Consider the following 13940-nt stretch of genomic DNA (forward strand, 5'->3'; position numbering starts at 1 on the left):
CAGAGCTGGGCACTGCTCTGGCCAGCAGACTCCTTCCTCCTCCCCCTCCCCGGCAAGAGCTGAATCACCCCAGGCTGTGTCTGGGGAGGAGAGGCTGAGAGCCCTGAGGCTGAGAGGGGACCTGATCAACGTCTCTAAATACCTGAGAGGTGGGAGTCAAGAAGGGGCCAGGCTGCTTTCTGTGGCGTCCTGTGCCAGGACAAGAGGCAACGGACACAGGCTGGAGCACAAGGACCACCTCGGGGGGAGCAGCAAACTCTTGCCGTAAAGGCTGCCCAGGCAGGTTGTGGAGGCTCCTTCTCTGGAGGCTTTCAGGCCCCACCTGGACTCGTTCCTGTATGACCCTGCACTGCCCTTGATCTCTAGAGGTCCCTTCCAACCCCTCCCCTTCCATGGCTCTGCCAAACCACACCAGGGTGGCTTTGCCCCGACCACCTCCGAGCCTGCCTGAGCCCTCCTCTGCACATCTCTGCACCCTGGCTGCTGGCAGCCCTCCAGCCCCCGTGCTGCTGGCTCTGCCCAAGCCCCGGTGCCCTCCCTTGGCACTGACATGAGGATGCCGTGGGCTCTCTCCAGCAGCTTGCTGGTGGTGGCGTTGACGAAGATGCCGTCCTTGTCCAGCAGGGCGCCGGGGCCGCCCAGCCTGCCGTGCCGCAGCCCCGTCCGGCCGCTCCAGCCTACCCCGTAGGCATCGCTGCAACACCAAGCACAGAGGGTGAGGAGGGCAAAAACCCAGCACTGCTTGTTTGGGAGGCTATGCAATTGCTGCAGCAGGGCTACAGCTCCCTAAACCACTGCTCTGGCTGCTGGGGAGCTGCTGCAGTTAAGTCTCCCTGCTCTCTTGTTACCTTGGTCCCTGGGTTTACCCCTTCTTGCCCAGCAAGCTCAGTGTAACTCAGGCACCAGCACTTAGACTCTTCTGATCAGTCTCCCCAGCAGCCAGCACTGATCAGTCTCCCCAGAAGTCAGCATTGTCCTGGGCTGCAGTCAGAGCAGAGAGAGCAGCAGCACAGAGAGGGGACTCTGCCCCTCTGCTCTGCTCTGCTCTGTTTCTGCCCTGCTCTGCTCTGTTCTGCTCAGACCTCAGCTGCAGCACTGCCTTCAGTTCTGGGGTCCTCAGCACAGGAAGGACCTGGAGCTGCTGGAGAGAGTCTAGAGGAGGCCACAAAGATGATCAGAAGGCTGGAGAACCTCCCCTGTGGGGACAGGCTGGGACTCTTCAGCCTGGGGAAGGCTCCAGGGAGACCTTAGAGCAGCTGTCTAGTACCTGGTGGGGCTCCAGGAGAGCTGGGGAGGGACTTTTGACAAGGGCTGGGAATGCCAGGATGAGGGAAAATGGCTTTGAGCTGGGAGAGGAGAGAGGGAGAGTGGAGAGGAGGAAGACATTCTTGGCAGAGAGGGTGGGGAGAAACTGGCACAGGTAGCCCAGGGAGGCTGCGGATGTCCCCTGCCTGGAGGGGTTGAAGGTCAGGTTGAATGAGGACCTGAGCAGCCTCAGCTAGCAGGAGGTGTCCCTGCCCATGGCAGAGGAGCTGGAAGGAGATGATCTTTCAGCTCCCTTCCAACCCAACCCATTCTATGAATCTATGAATTCCCCAAGCCCAAACAAGCACTGCAAAGCCAGACTGACCCACACTGCCCTCCTGCAGCCTGCCCACCCACCCACTGCAAGCCAGACTGACCCACACTGCCCTCCTGCAGCCTGCCCACCCACCCACTGCAAGCCAGACTGACCCACACTGCCCTCCTGCAGCCTGCCCACCCACCCACTGCAAGCCAGACTGACCCACACTGCCCTCCTGCAGCCTGCCTGCCCACCCACTGCAAACCAGACTGACCCACACTGCCCTCCTGCAGCCTGCTTGGGCACTGCCACACCACAAAAGCTTCACCTAGGAACAGAGGGCAGCAGGAATGCTGCAGTTGGTTAGTGGCATGGCTTTGGTTAGTGCTGGCATGGCTTGGTCAGTGCTGGTACAGCTCAGCTTTGATCACTGCTATGGCTTGGGTCAGTACTGGCATAGCTTGGGTGAGTGCTGGCATGGCTTTGGTCACTGCCATGGCTTGGGTGAGTGCTGGCACAGCTTGAGTGAGTGCTGGCATGGCTTTGATCACTGCCATGGCTTGGGTCAGTACTGGCATAGCTTGGGTGAGTGCTGGCATGGCTTTGATCACTGCCATGGCTTGAGTGAGTGCTGGCACAGCTTGGGTGAGTGCTGGCATGGCTTTGATCACTGCCATGGCTTGAGTGAGTGCTGGCACAGCTTGGGTGAGTGCTGGCATGGCTTTGATCACTGCCATGGCTTGAGTGAGTGCTGGCACAGCTTGGGTGAGTGCTGGCATGGCTTTGATCACTGCCATGGTTTGGGTGAGTGCTGGCATGGCTTGGGTGAGTGCTGGCACAGCTTGAGTGAGTGCTGGCATGGCTTTGATCACTGCCATGGTTTGGGTGAGTGCTGGCATGGCTTTGATCACTGCCATGGTTTGGGTGAGTGCTGGCACAGCTTGGGTGAGTGCTGGCATGGCTTTGATCACTGCCATGGCTTGGGTGAGTGCTGGCACAGCTTGGGTAAGTGCTGGCATGGCTTTGATCACTGCCATGGCTTGGGTGAGTGCTGGCACAGCTTGGGTGAGTGCTGGCATGGCTTTGATCACTGCCATGGCTTGGGTGAGTGCTGGCACAGCTTGGGTGAGTGCTGGCATGGCTTTGATCACTGCCATGGCTTGGGTGAGTGCTGGCACAGCTTGGGTGAGTGCTGGCATGGCTTTGATCACTGCCATGGCTTGGGTGAGTGCTGGCACAGCTTTCATTGCTGGATGGCCACTGAAGGCTCTGCAGGGCACGCTGGCTGCCTGGGGCTCTGCAGGGGACCTCAGCAGGTGCAAACCACCCCCCTGCTTTCTTCTGAGCTCAGAGGAGAGCTCTTGGCTGCTGAAGGCCCTGCCAGGACCTCCTGCCTGCTGCCAGGCCTCAGAGTGGCTGCCCTGCGTGCTGGCTGCGCCGGGCAGGGAGCAGCCACTGCATGATCAGCAGATGGCTCCGAAAGCAAATTCCTGTCTAATTGAGCTGCCTACACCACAGCTCTGGCTGCCGGGAAGCTCCTGCAGTTAAGCCTCCCTCCTCTAGGTTGCCTTCAGCCCTGGATTTACCCCTTCTTGCCCAGCAAGCACAATGCAGGGCACTCATTCTTCTGCAGTGATCACAGAATCACAGAGCTGTCAGGGCTGGAAGGGACCTCAAGCATCATCCAGCTCCAACCCCTCTGCCATGGGCAGGGACACCTCACACTGGAGCAGGTTGCTCAGAGCCACATCCAGCCTGGACTTAAAAACACCTCCAGGGATGAGGCTTCCAGCACCTCCTTGGGCAGCCTGTGCCAGGCTCTCACCACCCTCATGCTCAACAACTTCTTCCTAACATCCAATCTCAATCTCCCCACTTCCAGTTTTGCTCCATTCCCCCAGGTCCATCCCTACCTGACAGCCTAAAAAGTCCCTCCCCAGCTTTCTTGTGGCCCACTTCAGATACTGGAAGGCCACAATAAGGTCTGCCCTGAGCCTCCTCTGCTGCAGGCTGCACCCCCCCAGCTCCCTCAGCCTCTCCTCACAGGGCTGTGCTCCAGGCCCCTCCCCAGCCTTGCTGCCCTTCTCCAAACACCTTCCAGCACCTCAACATCTCTCTGCAATGGAGGAGCCCAGAGCTGGACACAGCACTGCAGGTGTCCAGAGAAGGGCAGCAAGGCTGGGGAGGGGCCTGGAGCACAGCCCTGTGAGGAGAGGCTGAGGGAGCTGGGGGGGTGCAGCCTGCAGCAGAGGAGGCTCAGGGCAGAGCTCATTGCTGCCTGCAGCTGCCTGCAGGGAGGCTGTAGCCAGCTGGGGTTGGGCTCTGCTGCCAGGCAGCCAGCAGCAGAAGAAGGGGACCCAGGCTGAAGCTGTGGCAGGGCAGGTCTGGGCTGGCTGTGAGGAGGAAGTTCCTGGCAGAGAGAGTGATTGGCATTGGAATGGGCTGCCCAGGGAGGTGGTGGAGTGGCTGTGGCTGGAGGTGTTGCAGCCAAGCCTGGCTGGGGCACTGAGTGCCATGGTCTGGTTGGTTGGGCAGGGCTGGGTGCTAGGTTGGGCTGGCTGAGCTTGGAGCTCTCTTCCAGCCTGCTTGGTTCTGTGGCTCTGTGTGTGATCCTGTGAAGAGGAGGGGTGGGAAAGGCTGCTGTGAGGACAGAGAGGATTGCATCACCTCTGAGAGCACTTGTGCAAGGTGGACTGCTGCCCAGAGGAGACAGGTGGCACAGGGATGCATTCATTCGGCAGCTCCCAGGGCTCACAGCCTCCCTGGACACCAGCAGCTGCCAGGGACATCAGCATGCTGCGAGGCTGCACCTTGGTGCTGGAGCCTGGAGCAGGCTGCCAGAGAGGCTGTGGAGTCTCCTTCTGCAGAAGGATTCCAAACACACCTGGGCCTGCTCCTGCTTTGGGACTGGGGGTGAGACTGGATGAGCTCTGGAGGCCCCTTCCAACCCCTACCATTGTGTGGTCTGCTCAGAGGGAAGCAGAGAGGTACCCTCCCCTTCAGAGGTGGTATTTGGGTCATCAGACCCTGGGGTCTGCAGAGGGATGGCACAAGAGGAGCTGGAGAAAAGCAAGAGGACAACTGCTCAGATACCCCTGTGAAAGGAAGATACTTTGCTTCACAAGCAACTTAACTCTGACATGGAGAGGCACAGGGCAAGAGGGGATGGACTGAAGCTTGAGCAGGGCAGACTGAGAGAAATGCTCCAGAAGGAGGTTTTTTTTTTCCCTGTGAGGATGCCAGAGCCTGGCACAGGCTGCCCAGGGGGGCTGTGGAGTCTCCCTCTCTGCAGATACTCAAACCCTGCCTGGATGTGTTCTGTGTGATCTGCTCTGGGTGCTGCTGCTCTGCAGGGAGGTTGGACTGGATGAGCTCTGGAGGTCTCTTCCAGCCCCTGCCCTTCTGTGACTGCAATTCTGTGTGCTTTTCATCTGTGTTGATTTATATGTGTGAGAGAGACAAGATTTAGCCTCTCATGTTTATCAATATGCAAAGGTGAGAGCCCAGAGGCTGGAGCCAGGCTCTGCTGGGTGGTGCCAGTGCCAGTGCCAGCACAAGGGGCAGTGGTGGAAGCTGAGGCAGAGGAAGTGCCATGGAAACAGGAGCAGGAATTTCTTCCCTGTGAGGGTGCCAGAGCCTGGCACAGGCTGCCCAGGGGGGCTGTGGAGTCTCCCTCTCTGCAGATATTCAAACCCTGCCTGGATGTGTTCTGTGTGATCTGCTCTGGGTGCTGCTGCTCTGGCAGGGGTTGGACTCGATGAGCTTTGGGGGTCCCTTCTGGCCTCTGACATTTTGTGACTCTGTGAAACTGGAGATGAGGAAGAAATTCTTGGCAGTGAGGGTGAGGAGTCTCTGGAACAGGTTGCCCAGGGAGGTCCCCTAGGCCAGGCTGAGTGAGACTTCAAGCAACCTGGGCTGGCAGGGAGGCTGGAATTAGATGACCTTTAAGATCCCTTCCAACCCAAACCATTCTGTGAATCTACCAAACTTCACCTCAAAGGGTGGAGCTCTCCAGCCAAACCCAAACGGTGTCCCTAAAGCAGCTACTGGGTGAGCAGAGCCTTCGGGGGAGGACTGAGAAACAAGGAAACTGCCCAAAAACCTGCTGAAAATCAAACCTTTGGGCAGCCAACAGATGGCATCCCCTGACAAACAGCTGAGAGGTGGCAAAGGGTTAGACCTCCTCAAGCCCCACAGCCTCTTGGCTCTCCCACACTCAGCAGCACCCAGAGGCACCACCGCAGTGCCCACGTGCAGCTCCGCACCCAAACGCACCCCTGGGGGCTTCCATGCCACAAACACCCTCAGGAGGTGTCAGGATCATAGAGCCATAGAACCAGGCAGGGCTGGAAGGGAGCACAAGGAGCAGGCAGTGCCAACCCCCTGCCATGCCCAGGGGCACCCTACCCTAGAGCAGCCTGACCACAGCCTCAGCCAGCCTGGCCTCAAACACCTCCAGCCATGGGGCCTCAACCCCCTCCCTGGGCAACCCATTCCAGCCTCTCACCACTCTCCTGCTCAACAACTTCCTCCTCCCCTCCAGCCTCACTCTCCCCACCTCCACCTTTGCTCCATTCCCCCCACTCCTGACACTCCCTCACAGCCTCAAAAGTCCCTCCCCAGCAGTTTTGGAGGCCTCCTGTGTGGTTATTGCCTTGAGCCCATGGCAGTGGATGGTTTTCTGGGGGCAGGCTGCTCCCACCTGGTGCCCCCGCGGCAGCTACAAGCCCGGCGCAGGGCAGCTCGGGCAGGGGCAGGTGCTCAGCTGTGGTCACAGAGGTGCCGCGACGAGGAGGCAAGGAGCAGAGCGAGTCCAGCGGGGCTGGGGCAGCCGCTCTGTAACGCCAGGCACTGCTCTCCCACCCTGGCGCCGAGGGCAGAGCAAGGGACTCACCGCTGGCTCCTCTCGTTGATGGTGTTGGCTCCCTGCAGGTCCGAGAGCGGCGTCCGAGGGCTCTTGCGAGCAATACCTAAGGCGGCAGGTGACAAACCCCAGGTGTCAGGGCCTGGCCCTCGCCCAGGGGCAAGCAGCAGACTGGAGCGAGGAGGAGCCAGGATGTGTCATGCTGGGCAGCCAAGGGTGCCAAGGATGCCAACGCGGCCACGGCCTAGGAAGCTGTGCCGGTGCGGCAGAGGCAGCCTGCTCCTGAGTCACGCAGCTTGCCCAAGCCTGCCAGCTGCCCTCCCACGCGGGCACGCAGCGATGGGCACAGCTTGCCCCAGCCAGCAAGCAAGTGGGGTGAAGGTTGCTGTGATGGGGGAGAGCAGCCCCCCCCCCCCCATGTCCTACAGGGCTGAGGGAGCTGGGGTGGCTGAGGCTGAAGAAGAGGAGCTTGAGAGGCTCAGGGAGTGTGGGATGGCAGAGCAGGCAGTGAGGTAGGTTAGGAGCTGGTTACAAGATAAAGTTCAGAGAGTGGTGATCAATGGTGCCAGGTCCAGCTGGAGAGCTGTGACCAGTGCAGTCCCCCAGGCATCAGTGCTGGTCCAGTCCTGCTCTGGGAGTTCTTCACAGAGAGAGTGATTGGCATTGGAATGGGCAGCCCAGGGAGGTGCTGGAGTCACCGTCCCTGGAGGTGCTTAAGAAAAGCCTGGATGAGGCACTTAGTGCCATGGTCTGGTTGGTTGGATAGGGCTGGGGGATAGGTTGGACTGGATGAGCTTGGAGGTCTCTTCCAACCTGGTTGATTCTATGATTCTATTCATCAGTGCCACTGATGAGGGCACAGACAGAGTCTGCTCAGCAAGTTTGCTGCTGACACCAGGCTGGGAGGCTTGGCTGAGACAGCTGCAGGCTGTGCTGCCATCCAGAGAGCCCTGGGCACAGAGCTTGAGGGTGGTGAGACACTGGCAAAGGTTACCCAGGGAGGTTGTGGAGCACAGATTCACCCAATGTGATCGAAGATGTTCAGGACCAGGCTGGACGAGGCCTTGGAGGTGTTCAGGAACAGCCTGGATGAGGCACTTAGTGCCATGGCCTGGTTGATTGGCCAGGGCTGGGTGGGAGGTTGGACTGGATGAGCTTGGAGCTCTCTTCCAACCTGCTTGATTCTGATTCTATGAAACAAGTAGAGGTGGCACTTTGGCACACAGCCTAGTGGTGGCAGAAGTGTTGGGCAGAAGGTTGGACTTGATGATCATTGAGGTCTTTCCTAGCATCTGTGGTTCCTCCAGTGCAGGTAGCAAGGGGAATGAAGAGGAGGAGTCAGAAGTCCAGGTGTGCTCAGGGGGTTATGATCTGGTGGCAGTCACAGAGTCCTGCTGGGATGGCTCACATGACTGGAATGTGATCATGCATGGCTGTGTCCTCTTTAGGAAAGACAGCTCAAGAAAGTCAGGTGGTGGAGTTGCTCTCTGTGTGGAGAAGCAACTAGAATGTTTTGAGGTCTGCCTAGGGCAGGATGAGGAGCAGGTAGAGAGCTTGTGGGTGGGGGGCAGAGTGGCTGAGAGCAGGCAGGCAGAGAGGGAGCTGGGGGTGCTGGGAGAGAGGAGCTGCAGAGGAGGCAGCAGTGCCCAGGTGGGCAGCAGAGCCAATGGCATCCTGGGCTGGCTCAGGAGCAGTGTGGGCAGCAGGACAAGGGAGGTTCTTGTGCCCCTGTGCTCAGCACTGCTCAGGCCACCCCTGCAGTGCTGTGTCCAGCTCTGGGCTCCTCCATTGCAGAGAGATGCTGAGGTGCTGGAAGGTGTTTGGAGAAGGGCAGCAAGGCTGGGGAGGGGCCTGGAGCACAGCCCTGTGAGGAGAGGCTGAGGGAGCTGGGGGGGTGCAGCCTGCAGCAGAGGAGGCTCAGGGCAGAGCTCATTGCTGCCTGCAGCTGCCTGCAGGGAGGCTGTAGCCAGCTGGGGTTGGGCTCTGCTGCCAGGCAGCCAGCAGCAGCAGAAGGGGACCCAGGCTGAAGCTGTGGCAGGGCAGGTCTGGGCTGGCTGTGAGGAGGAAGTTGTTGGCAGAGAGAGTGATTGGCATTGGAATGGGCTGCCCAGGGAGGTGGTGGAGTGGCTGTGGCTGGAGGTGTTGCAGCCAAGCCTGGCTGGGGCACTTAGTGCCAGGGTCTGGTTGGTTGGGCAGGGCTGGGTGCTAGGCTGGGCTGGCTGAGCTTGGAGCTCTCTTCCAGCCTGCCTGATTCTGTGATTCTATGATTCTAGCAGAGAGCAGTGCAGGCAGCTGTGGCTGTGTTGGCATGCAGGGGGAGTTTATGATGTGACAGAGGGGTGAGGAAGAAGAAATGGAGACCAAGAGCATCCTGGACCAGCTCCCTCTGTCAGTAAAGCACTGCTGACTGCTGCAGTGGGATGGAGAAGCCCTCGGGGGCAATCCTGTCACAAGCTGAATTAGTTGCCAAGTCCAATGGAGTTGGCAATTTAAAAAGGAAAACCAGAAAATGGAAGTGAAAAACAACAAGAAAAGGAACAACAGGAATTGGTCATTAATAGAAGGGAAAAAAAAGGAACTGGGAACTAAAAAATGGGAAAATAAATTGGGAATTAAAAAGAAAAAAAGATGGAAAATAGGAACTGGGAATTAAAAAAGGAAAGAGAGAAACTGATGAGAAGAGGAACACCTGAAAGTCACAGGCAGAAAAGGGAGGGAAAGGAATTGCCAACTAAAGAAGGAAAAAAATAGGGATTGGGAAGTGAAAAAGGGAAAAACAGGGATTGGCCAATTAAAAAAGGAACAATAGGAATGGGGAATTCAAAAGGGAAAATAGGGATTGGGAATTTAAAAGGAACAACAGGGATGGGGAATTCAAATGGGAAAATAGGGATTGGGAATTCAAAAGGAACAATAGGAATGGGGAATTCAAGAGGGAAATAAGAATTGGGAATTCAAAAGGGAAAATAGGGACTGAGAATTTAAAAGGAACAACAGGGATGGGGAATTCAAAAGGGAAAATAGGGATTGGGAATTCAAAAGGAACAATAGGAATGGGGAATTCAAAAGGGAAAATAGGGACTGGGAATTTAAAAGGAACAATAGAGATGAGGAATTCAAGAGGGAAATAAGAATTGGGAATTCAAAAGGAACAATAGAGATGAGGAATTCAAGAGGGAAATAAGAATTGGGAATTCAAAAGGAACAATAGAGATGAGGAATTCAAGAGGGAAATAAGAATTGGGAATTCAAAAGGAACAATAGAGATGAGGAATTCAAGAGGGAAATAAGAATTGGGAATTTAAAAGGAACAATAGAGATGAGGAATTCAAGAGGGAAATAAGAATTGGGAATTCAAAAGGAACAATAGAGATGAGGAATTCAAGAGGGAAATAAGAATTGGGAATTCAAAAGGAACAATAGAGATGAGGAATTCAAGAGGGAAATAAGAATGGGGAGTTCAAAAGGGAAAATAGGGACTGGGAATTCAAAAGGAACAACAGGGATGGGGAATTCAATAGGAAAATAGGGATTGGGAATTCAAAAGGAACAACAGGGATGGGGAATTCAATAGGAAAATAGGGATTGGGAATTCAATAGGAACAATAGAGATGAGGAATTCAAAAGGGAAATAAGAATTGGGAATTTAAAAGGAACAACAGAGATGAGGAATTCAAGAGGGAAATAAGAATTGGGAATTCAAAAGGGAAAAATAGGGACTGGGAATTTAAAAGGAACAACAGGGATGGGAAATTCAATAGGAAAATAGGGATTGGGAATTCAAAAGGAACAACAGGGATGAGGAATTCAAGAGGGAAAATAGGGATTGGGAATTCAAAAGGAACAACAGGGATGAGGAATTCAAAAGGGAAAATAGGGATTGGGAATTCAAAAGGAACAATAGGAATGGGGAATTCAAAAGGGAAAATAGGGATTGGGAATTTAAAAGGAACAACAGAGATGGGGAATTCAAAAGGGAAAATAGGGATTGGGAATTCGAAAGGAACAATAGAGATGAGGAATTCAAAAGGGAAATAAGAATTGGGAATTCAAAAGGGAAAATAGGGATGAGGAATTCAAAAGGAACAACAGGGATGGGGAATTCAATAGGAAAATAGGGATTGGGAATTCAATAGGAACAATAGAGATGAGGAATTCAAAAGGGAAATAAGAATTGGGAATTTAAAAGGAACAACAGAGATGAGGAATTCAAGAGGGAAATAAGAATTGGGAATTCAAAAGGGAAAAATAGGGACTGGGAATTTAAAAGGAACAACAGGGATGGGAAATTCAATAGGAAAATAGGGATTGGGAATTCAAAAGGAACAACAGGGATGAGGAATTCAAGAGGGAAATAAGAATTGAGAATTCAAAAGGAACAACAGGGATGAGGAATTCAAAAGGGAAAATAGGGATTGGGAATTCAATAGGAACAATAGGAATGGGGAATTCAAAAGGGAAAATAGGGATTGGGAATTTAAAAGGAACAACAGAGATGGGGAATTCAAAAGGGAAAATAGGGATTGGGAATTCGAAAGGAACAACAGAGATGGGGACTTCAAGAGGGACATAAGAATTGGGAATTCAAAAGGGAAAATAGGGACTGGGAATTCAAAAGGAACAACAGGGATGGGAAATCCAAAAGGATCAATAGAGATGAGGAATTAAAAAGGGAAAAAATAATAGGGAATTCAAAAGGAAAAGTAGGAAATGGGAATTTAAAAGAGGAAATATGGGAATTGGCAATGAAGAAAAATAGGAACTGCAAATTAAAAAGGGAAAACCAGAAATTGGGAATTTAAAAAAAAAGGAAAAACAGGAATTGGGAATTAAAAAGGGAAAAATAGAAATTGGGAATTTGAAAAGTAAAAATATAGGATTGGGAATTTAAAAAGGAAAAATAGAAATTGGCAATTAGAAAAAAAAGGGAAAATAAGAATTGGGAATTTAAAAATAGGAAAAACAGAGATTGGAAATTTAAAAAGAAAAAGCAGGGATTGGGAATTAGAACATGAAAAACAGGGATTGGAAATTGAAAAAAAAAAAGGAAAAATAGGAATTGGGAAATAAAAATGAAAAAATAGGAATTGGCATTTAAAAAGGGAAAAGTAGGAACTGGCATTAAAAAAAAGGGAAAATAAGAATTGGGAAATAAGAAAAGGAAAAATAGGGATTGGAAAGTTAAAAAGGAAAAATGGGGATTGGGAATTAAAAAGGGAAAACCAGAAAGTGGCAACTAAAAAAGGAAAAACAGGAATTGGAAATTTAAAAGAGGAAAAATAGGAATTGGGAATTGAAAATGGAAAAAATGGATTTGGGAATTAAAAAGGAAAAGTAGGGATTGGGAATTGCAAAAGAAAAGTAGAGATTGGCAATTTTAAAAATAAAGGAAAATAGGAACTGGGATTTTAGAAATAAAGGAAAATAGGAATTAAAAAAGGAAAAAATAGGAATTGGGAATTGAAAAGGAAAAAATAGGAATTGGGAATTAAAACAAAGGCAAAATAGGAATTGGGAATTGAAAAGGAAAACCAGGAATTGGCAATTAAAACAAAGGCAAAATAGGAATTGGGAGTTTAAAAGGGAATAAAAGGAACTGGGAATTAAAAAATGAAAAATAGGGATTGGCAATTGAAAAAAAAAGGAAAAACAGGAATTGGGGATTTAAAAAACCAGGAATTGGAAATGTAAAAAGGGAAAATGGGAATTGGAAAATGAAAACAGGAAAGCGAGGAATTGGAAACTGAAAGTAGGAAAATAGGAACTGGAATCTAAAAAGTAAAAATGGAAACTGGCAATTAAAAAAGAAAGGAAAAAAATGGGAATTGGGAATTTAAAAAGGAAATATTGGAATTGGGAATTAAAAAAAAAAAAAAAAAGGAAAAATAGGGATTGGAAATGAAAATAGGAAAACCAGGAACAGGCAATTGAAAAAGGAAATATAAGAATTGGAAATTGAGAAGAGGGAAAAATAGGAATTGGGAATTTAGAAAGGTAAAATGAAGATTGGAAATTACAAAGGGAAAACCAGGAATTGGCAGTTAAAAAAAAAAAAAAGGAAAAATAGGAACTGGAAATGAAAACAGAAAAATAGGAATTGGAATTTGAAAATAGGAAAAAAAGGAATTGGGAATTTAAAAAGAAAACATTGGAATTGGGAATAAAAAGAAGGGAAAATAGGAATTGGAAATTGAGAATAGGAAAAAAAAAGGAATTGGGAATTTAAGTAGGAGAAATGAAGATTGGAAATTAAAAAGGGAAAAACAGGAATTGGCAGTTAAAAAGGGAAAAATAGGAACTGGAAATGAAAAAGGGAAAATAGGAATTGGAAATTGAGAATAGAAAAAATAGGAATTGGGAATCTAAAGAGGAAAAATGAGGATTGGAAATTAAAAAAGGAAAATCAGGAATTGGCAGTTAAAAAGGGAAAAGTAGGAATTGGAAATTGAAAACAGGAAAAATAGGAATTGGAAATTGAGAATAGGGAAAATAGGATTTGGGAATTTAGAAAGGTAAAATGAAGATTGGAAATTAAAAAGGGAAAACCAGGGACTGGCAGTTAAAAAGGGAAAAGTAGGGATTGGAAATGAAAAAGGAAAAATAGGAGTTGGAAATTGAGAATAGGAAAAATAGGAATTGGGAATCTAAAGAGGAAAAATGAGGATTGGAAATTAAAAAAGGAAAACCAGGAATTGGCAGTTAAAAAGGGAAAAGTAGGGATTGGAAATTGAAAACAGGAAAAATAGGAATTGGAATTTGAGAATAGGGAAAAAAGGAATTGGGAATTTAAAAAGAAAACATTGGAATTGGGAATAAAAAGAAGGGAAAATAGGATTTGGAAATTGAGAATAGGAAAAATAGGAATTGGGAATCTAAAGAGGAAAAATGAGGATTGGAAATTAAAAAAGGAAAACCAGGAATTGGCAGTTAAAAAGGGAAAAGTAGGGATTGGAAATTGAAAACAGGAAAAATAGGAATTGGAAATTGAGAATAGGGAAAATAGGATTTGGGAATTTAGAAAGGTAAAATGAAGATTGGAAATTAAAAAGGGAAAACCAGGGACTGGCAGTTAAAAAGGGGAAAAATAGGAACTGGAAATGAAAAAGGGAAAATAGGAATTGGAAATTGAGAATAGGAAAAATAGGAATTGGGAATCTAAAGAGGAAAAATGAGGATTGGAAATTAAAAAAGGAAATTCAGGAATTGGCAGTTAAAAAGGGAAAAATAGGAATTGGAAATAGAAAACAGGAAAAATAGGAATTGGAATTTGAGAATAGGGAAAAAAGGAATTGGGAATTTAAAAAGAAAACATTGGAATTGGGAATAAAAAGAAGGGAAAATAGGATTTGGAAATTGAGAATAGGAAAAAAAAGGAATTGGGAATTTAAGTAGGAGAAATGAAGATTGGAAATTAAAAAGGGAAAAACAGGAATTGGCAGTTAAAAGGGGAAAAATAGGGATTGGAAATGAAAAAGGGAAAATAGGAATTGGAAATTGAGAATAGGAAAAATA

General features: G+C 49.8%; 1 protein-coding gene across 4 annotated transcripts in view; it reads right to left on the reverse strand.

Moving 5' to 3' along the window:
- Positions 1–13940, reverse strand: part of MYO9A (myosin IXA) — a 249586-nt gene that overhangs the window by 71424 nt on the left and 164222 nt on the right. For all 4 annotated transcript variants that reach the window (XM_064157192.1, XM_064157191.1, XM_064157190.1 and 1 more), the window contains exons 15-16: positions 6459–6534; positions 551–694 (exon numbers count right to left, since the gene is read on the reverse strand). In XM_064157192.1, coding sequence (XP_064013262.1) covers positions 551–694; positions 6459–6534 — 220 coding nt within the window. The remainder of the gene's footprint in view (positions 1–550; positions 695–6458; positions 6535–13940) is intronic.

This window comes from Pogoniulus pusillus, chromosome 17 (assembly GCF_015220805.1).
Source record: "Pogoniulus pusillus isolate bPogPus1 chromosome 17, bPogPus1.pri, whole genome shotgun sequence".
Taxonomy (NCBI): domain Eukaryota; kingdom Metazoa; phylum Chordata; class Aves; order Piciformes; family Lybiidae; genus Pogoniulus; species Pogoniulus pusillus.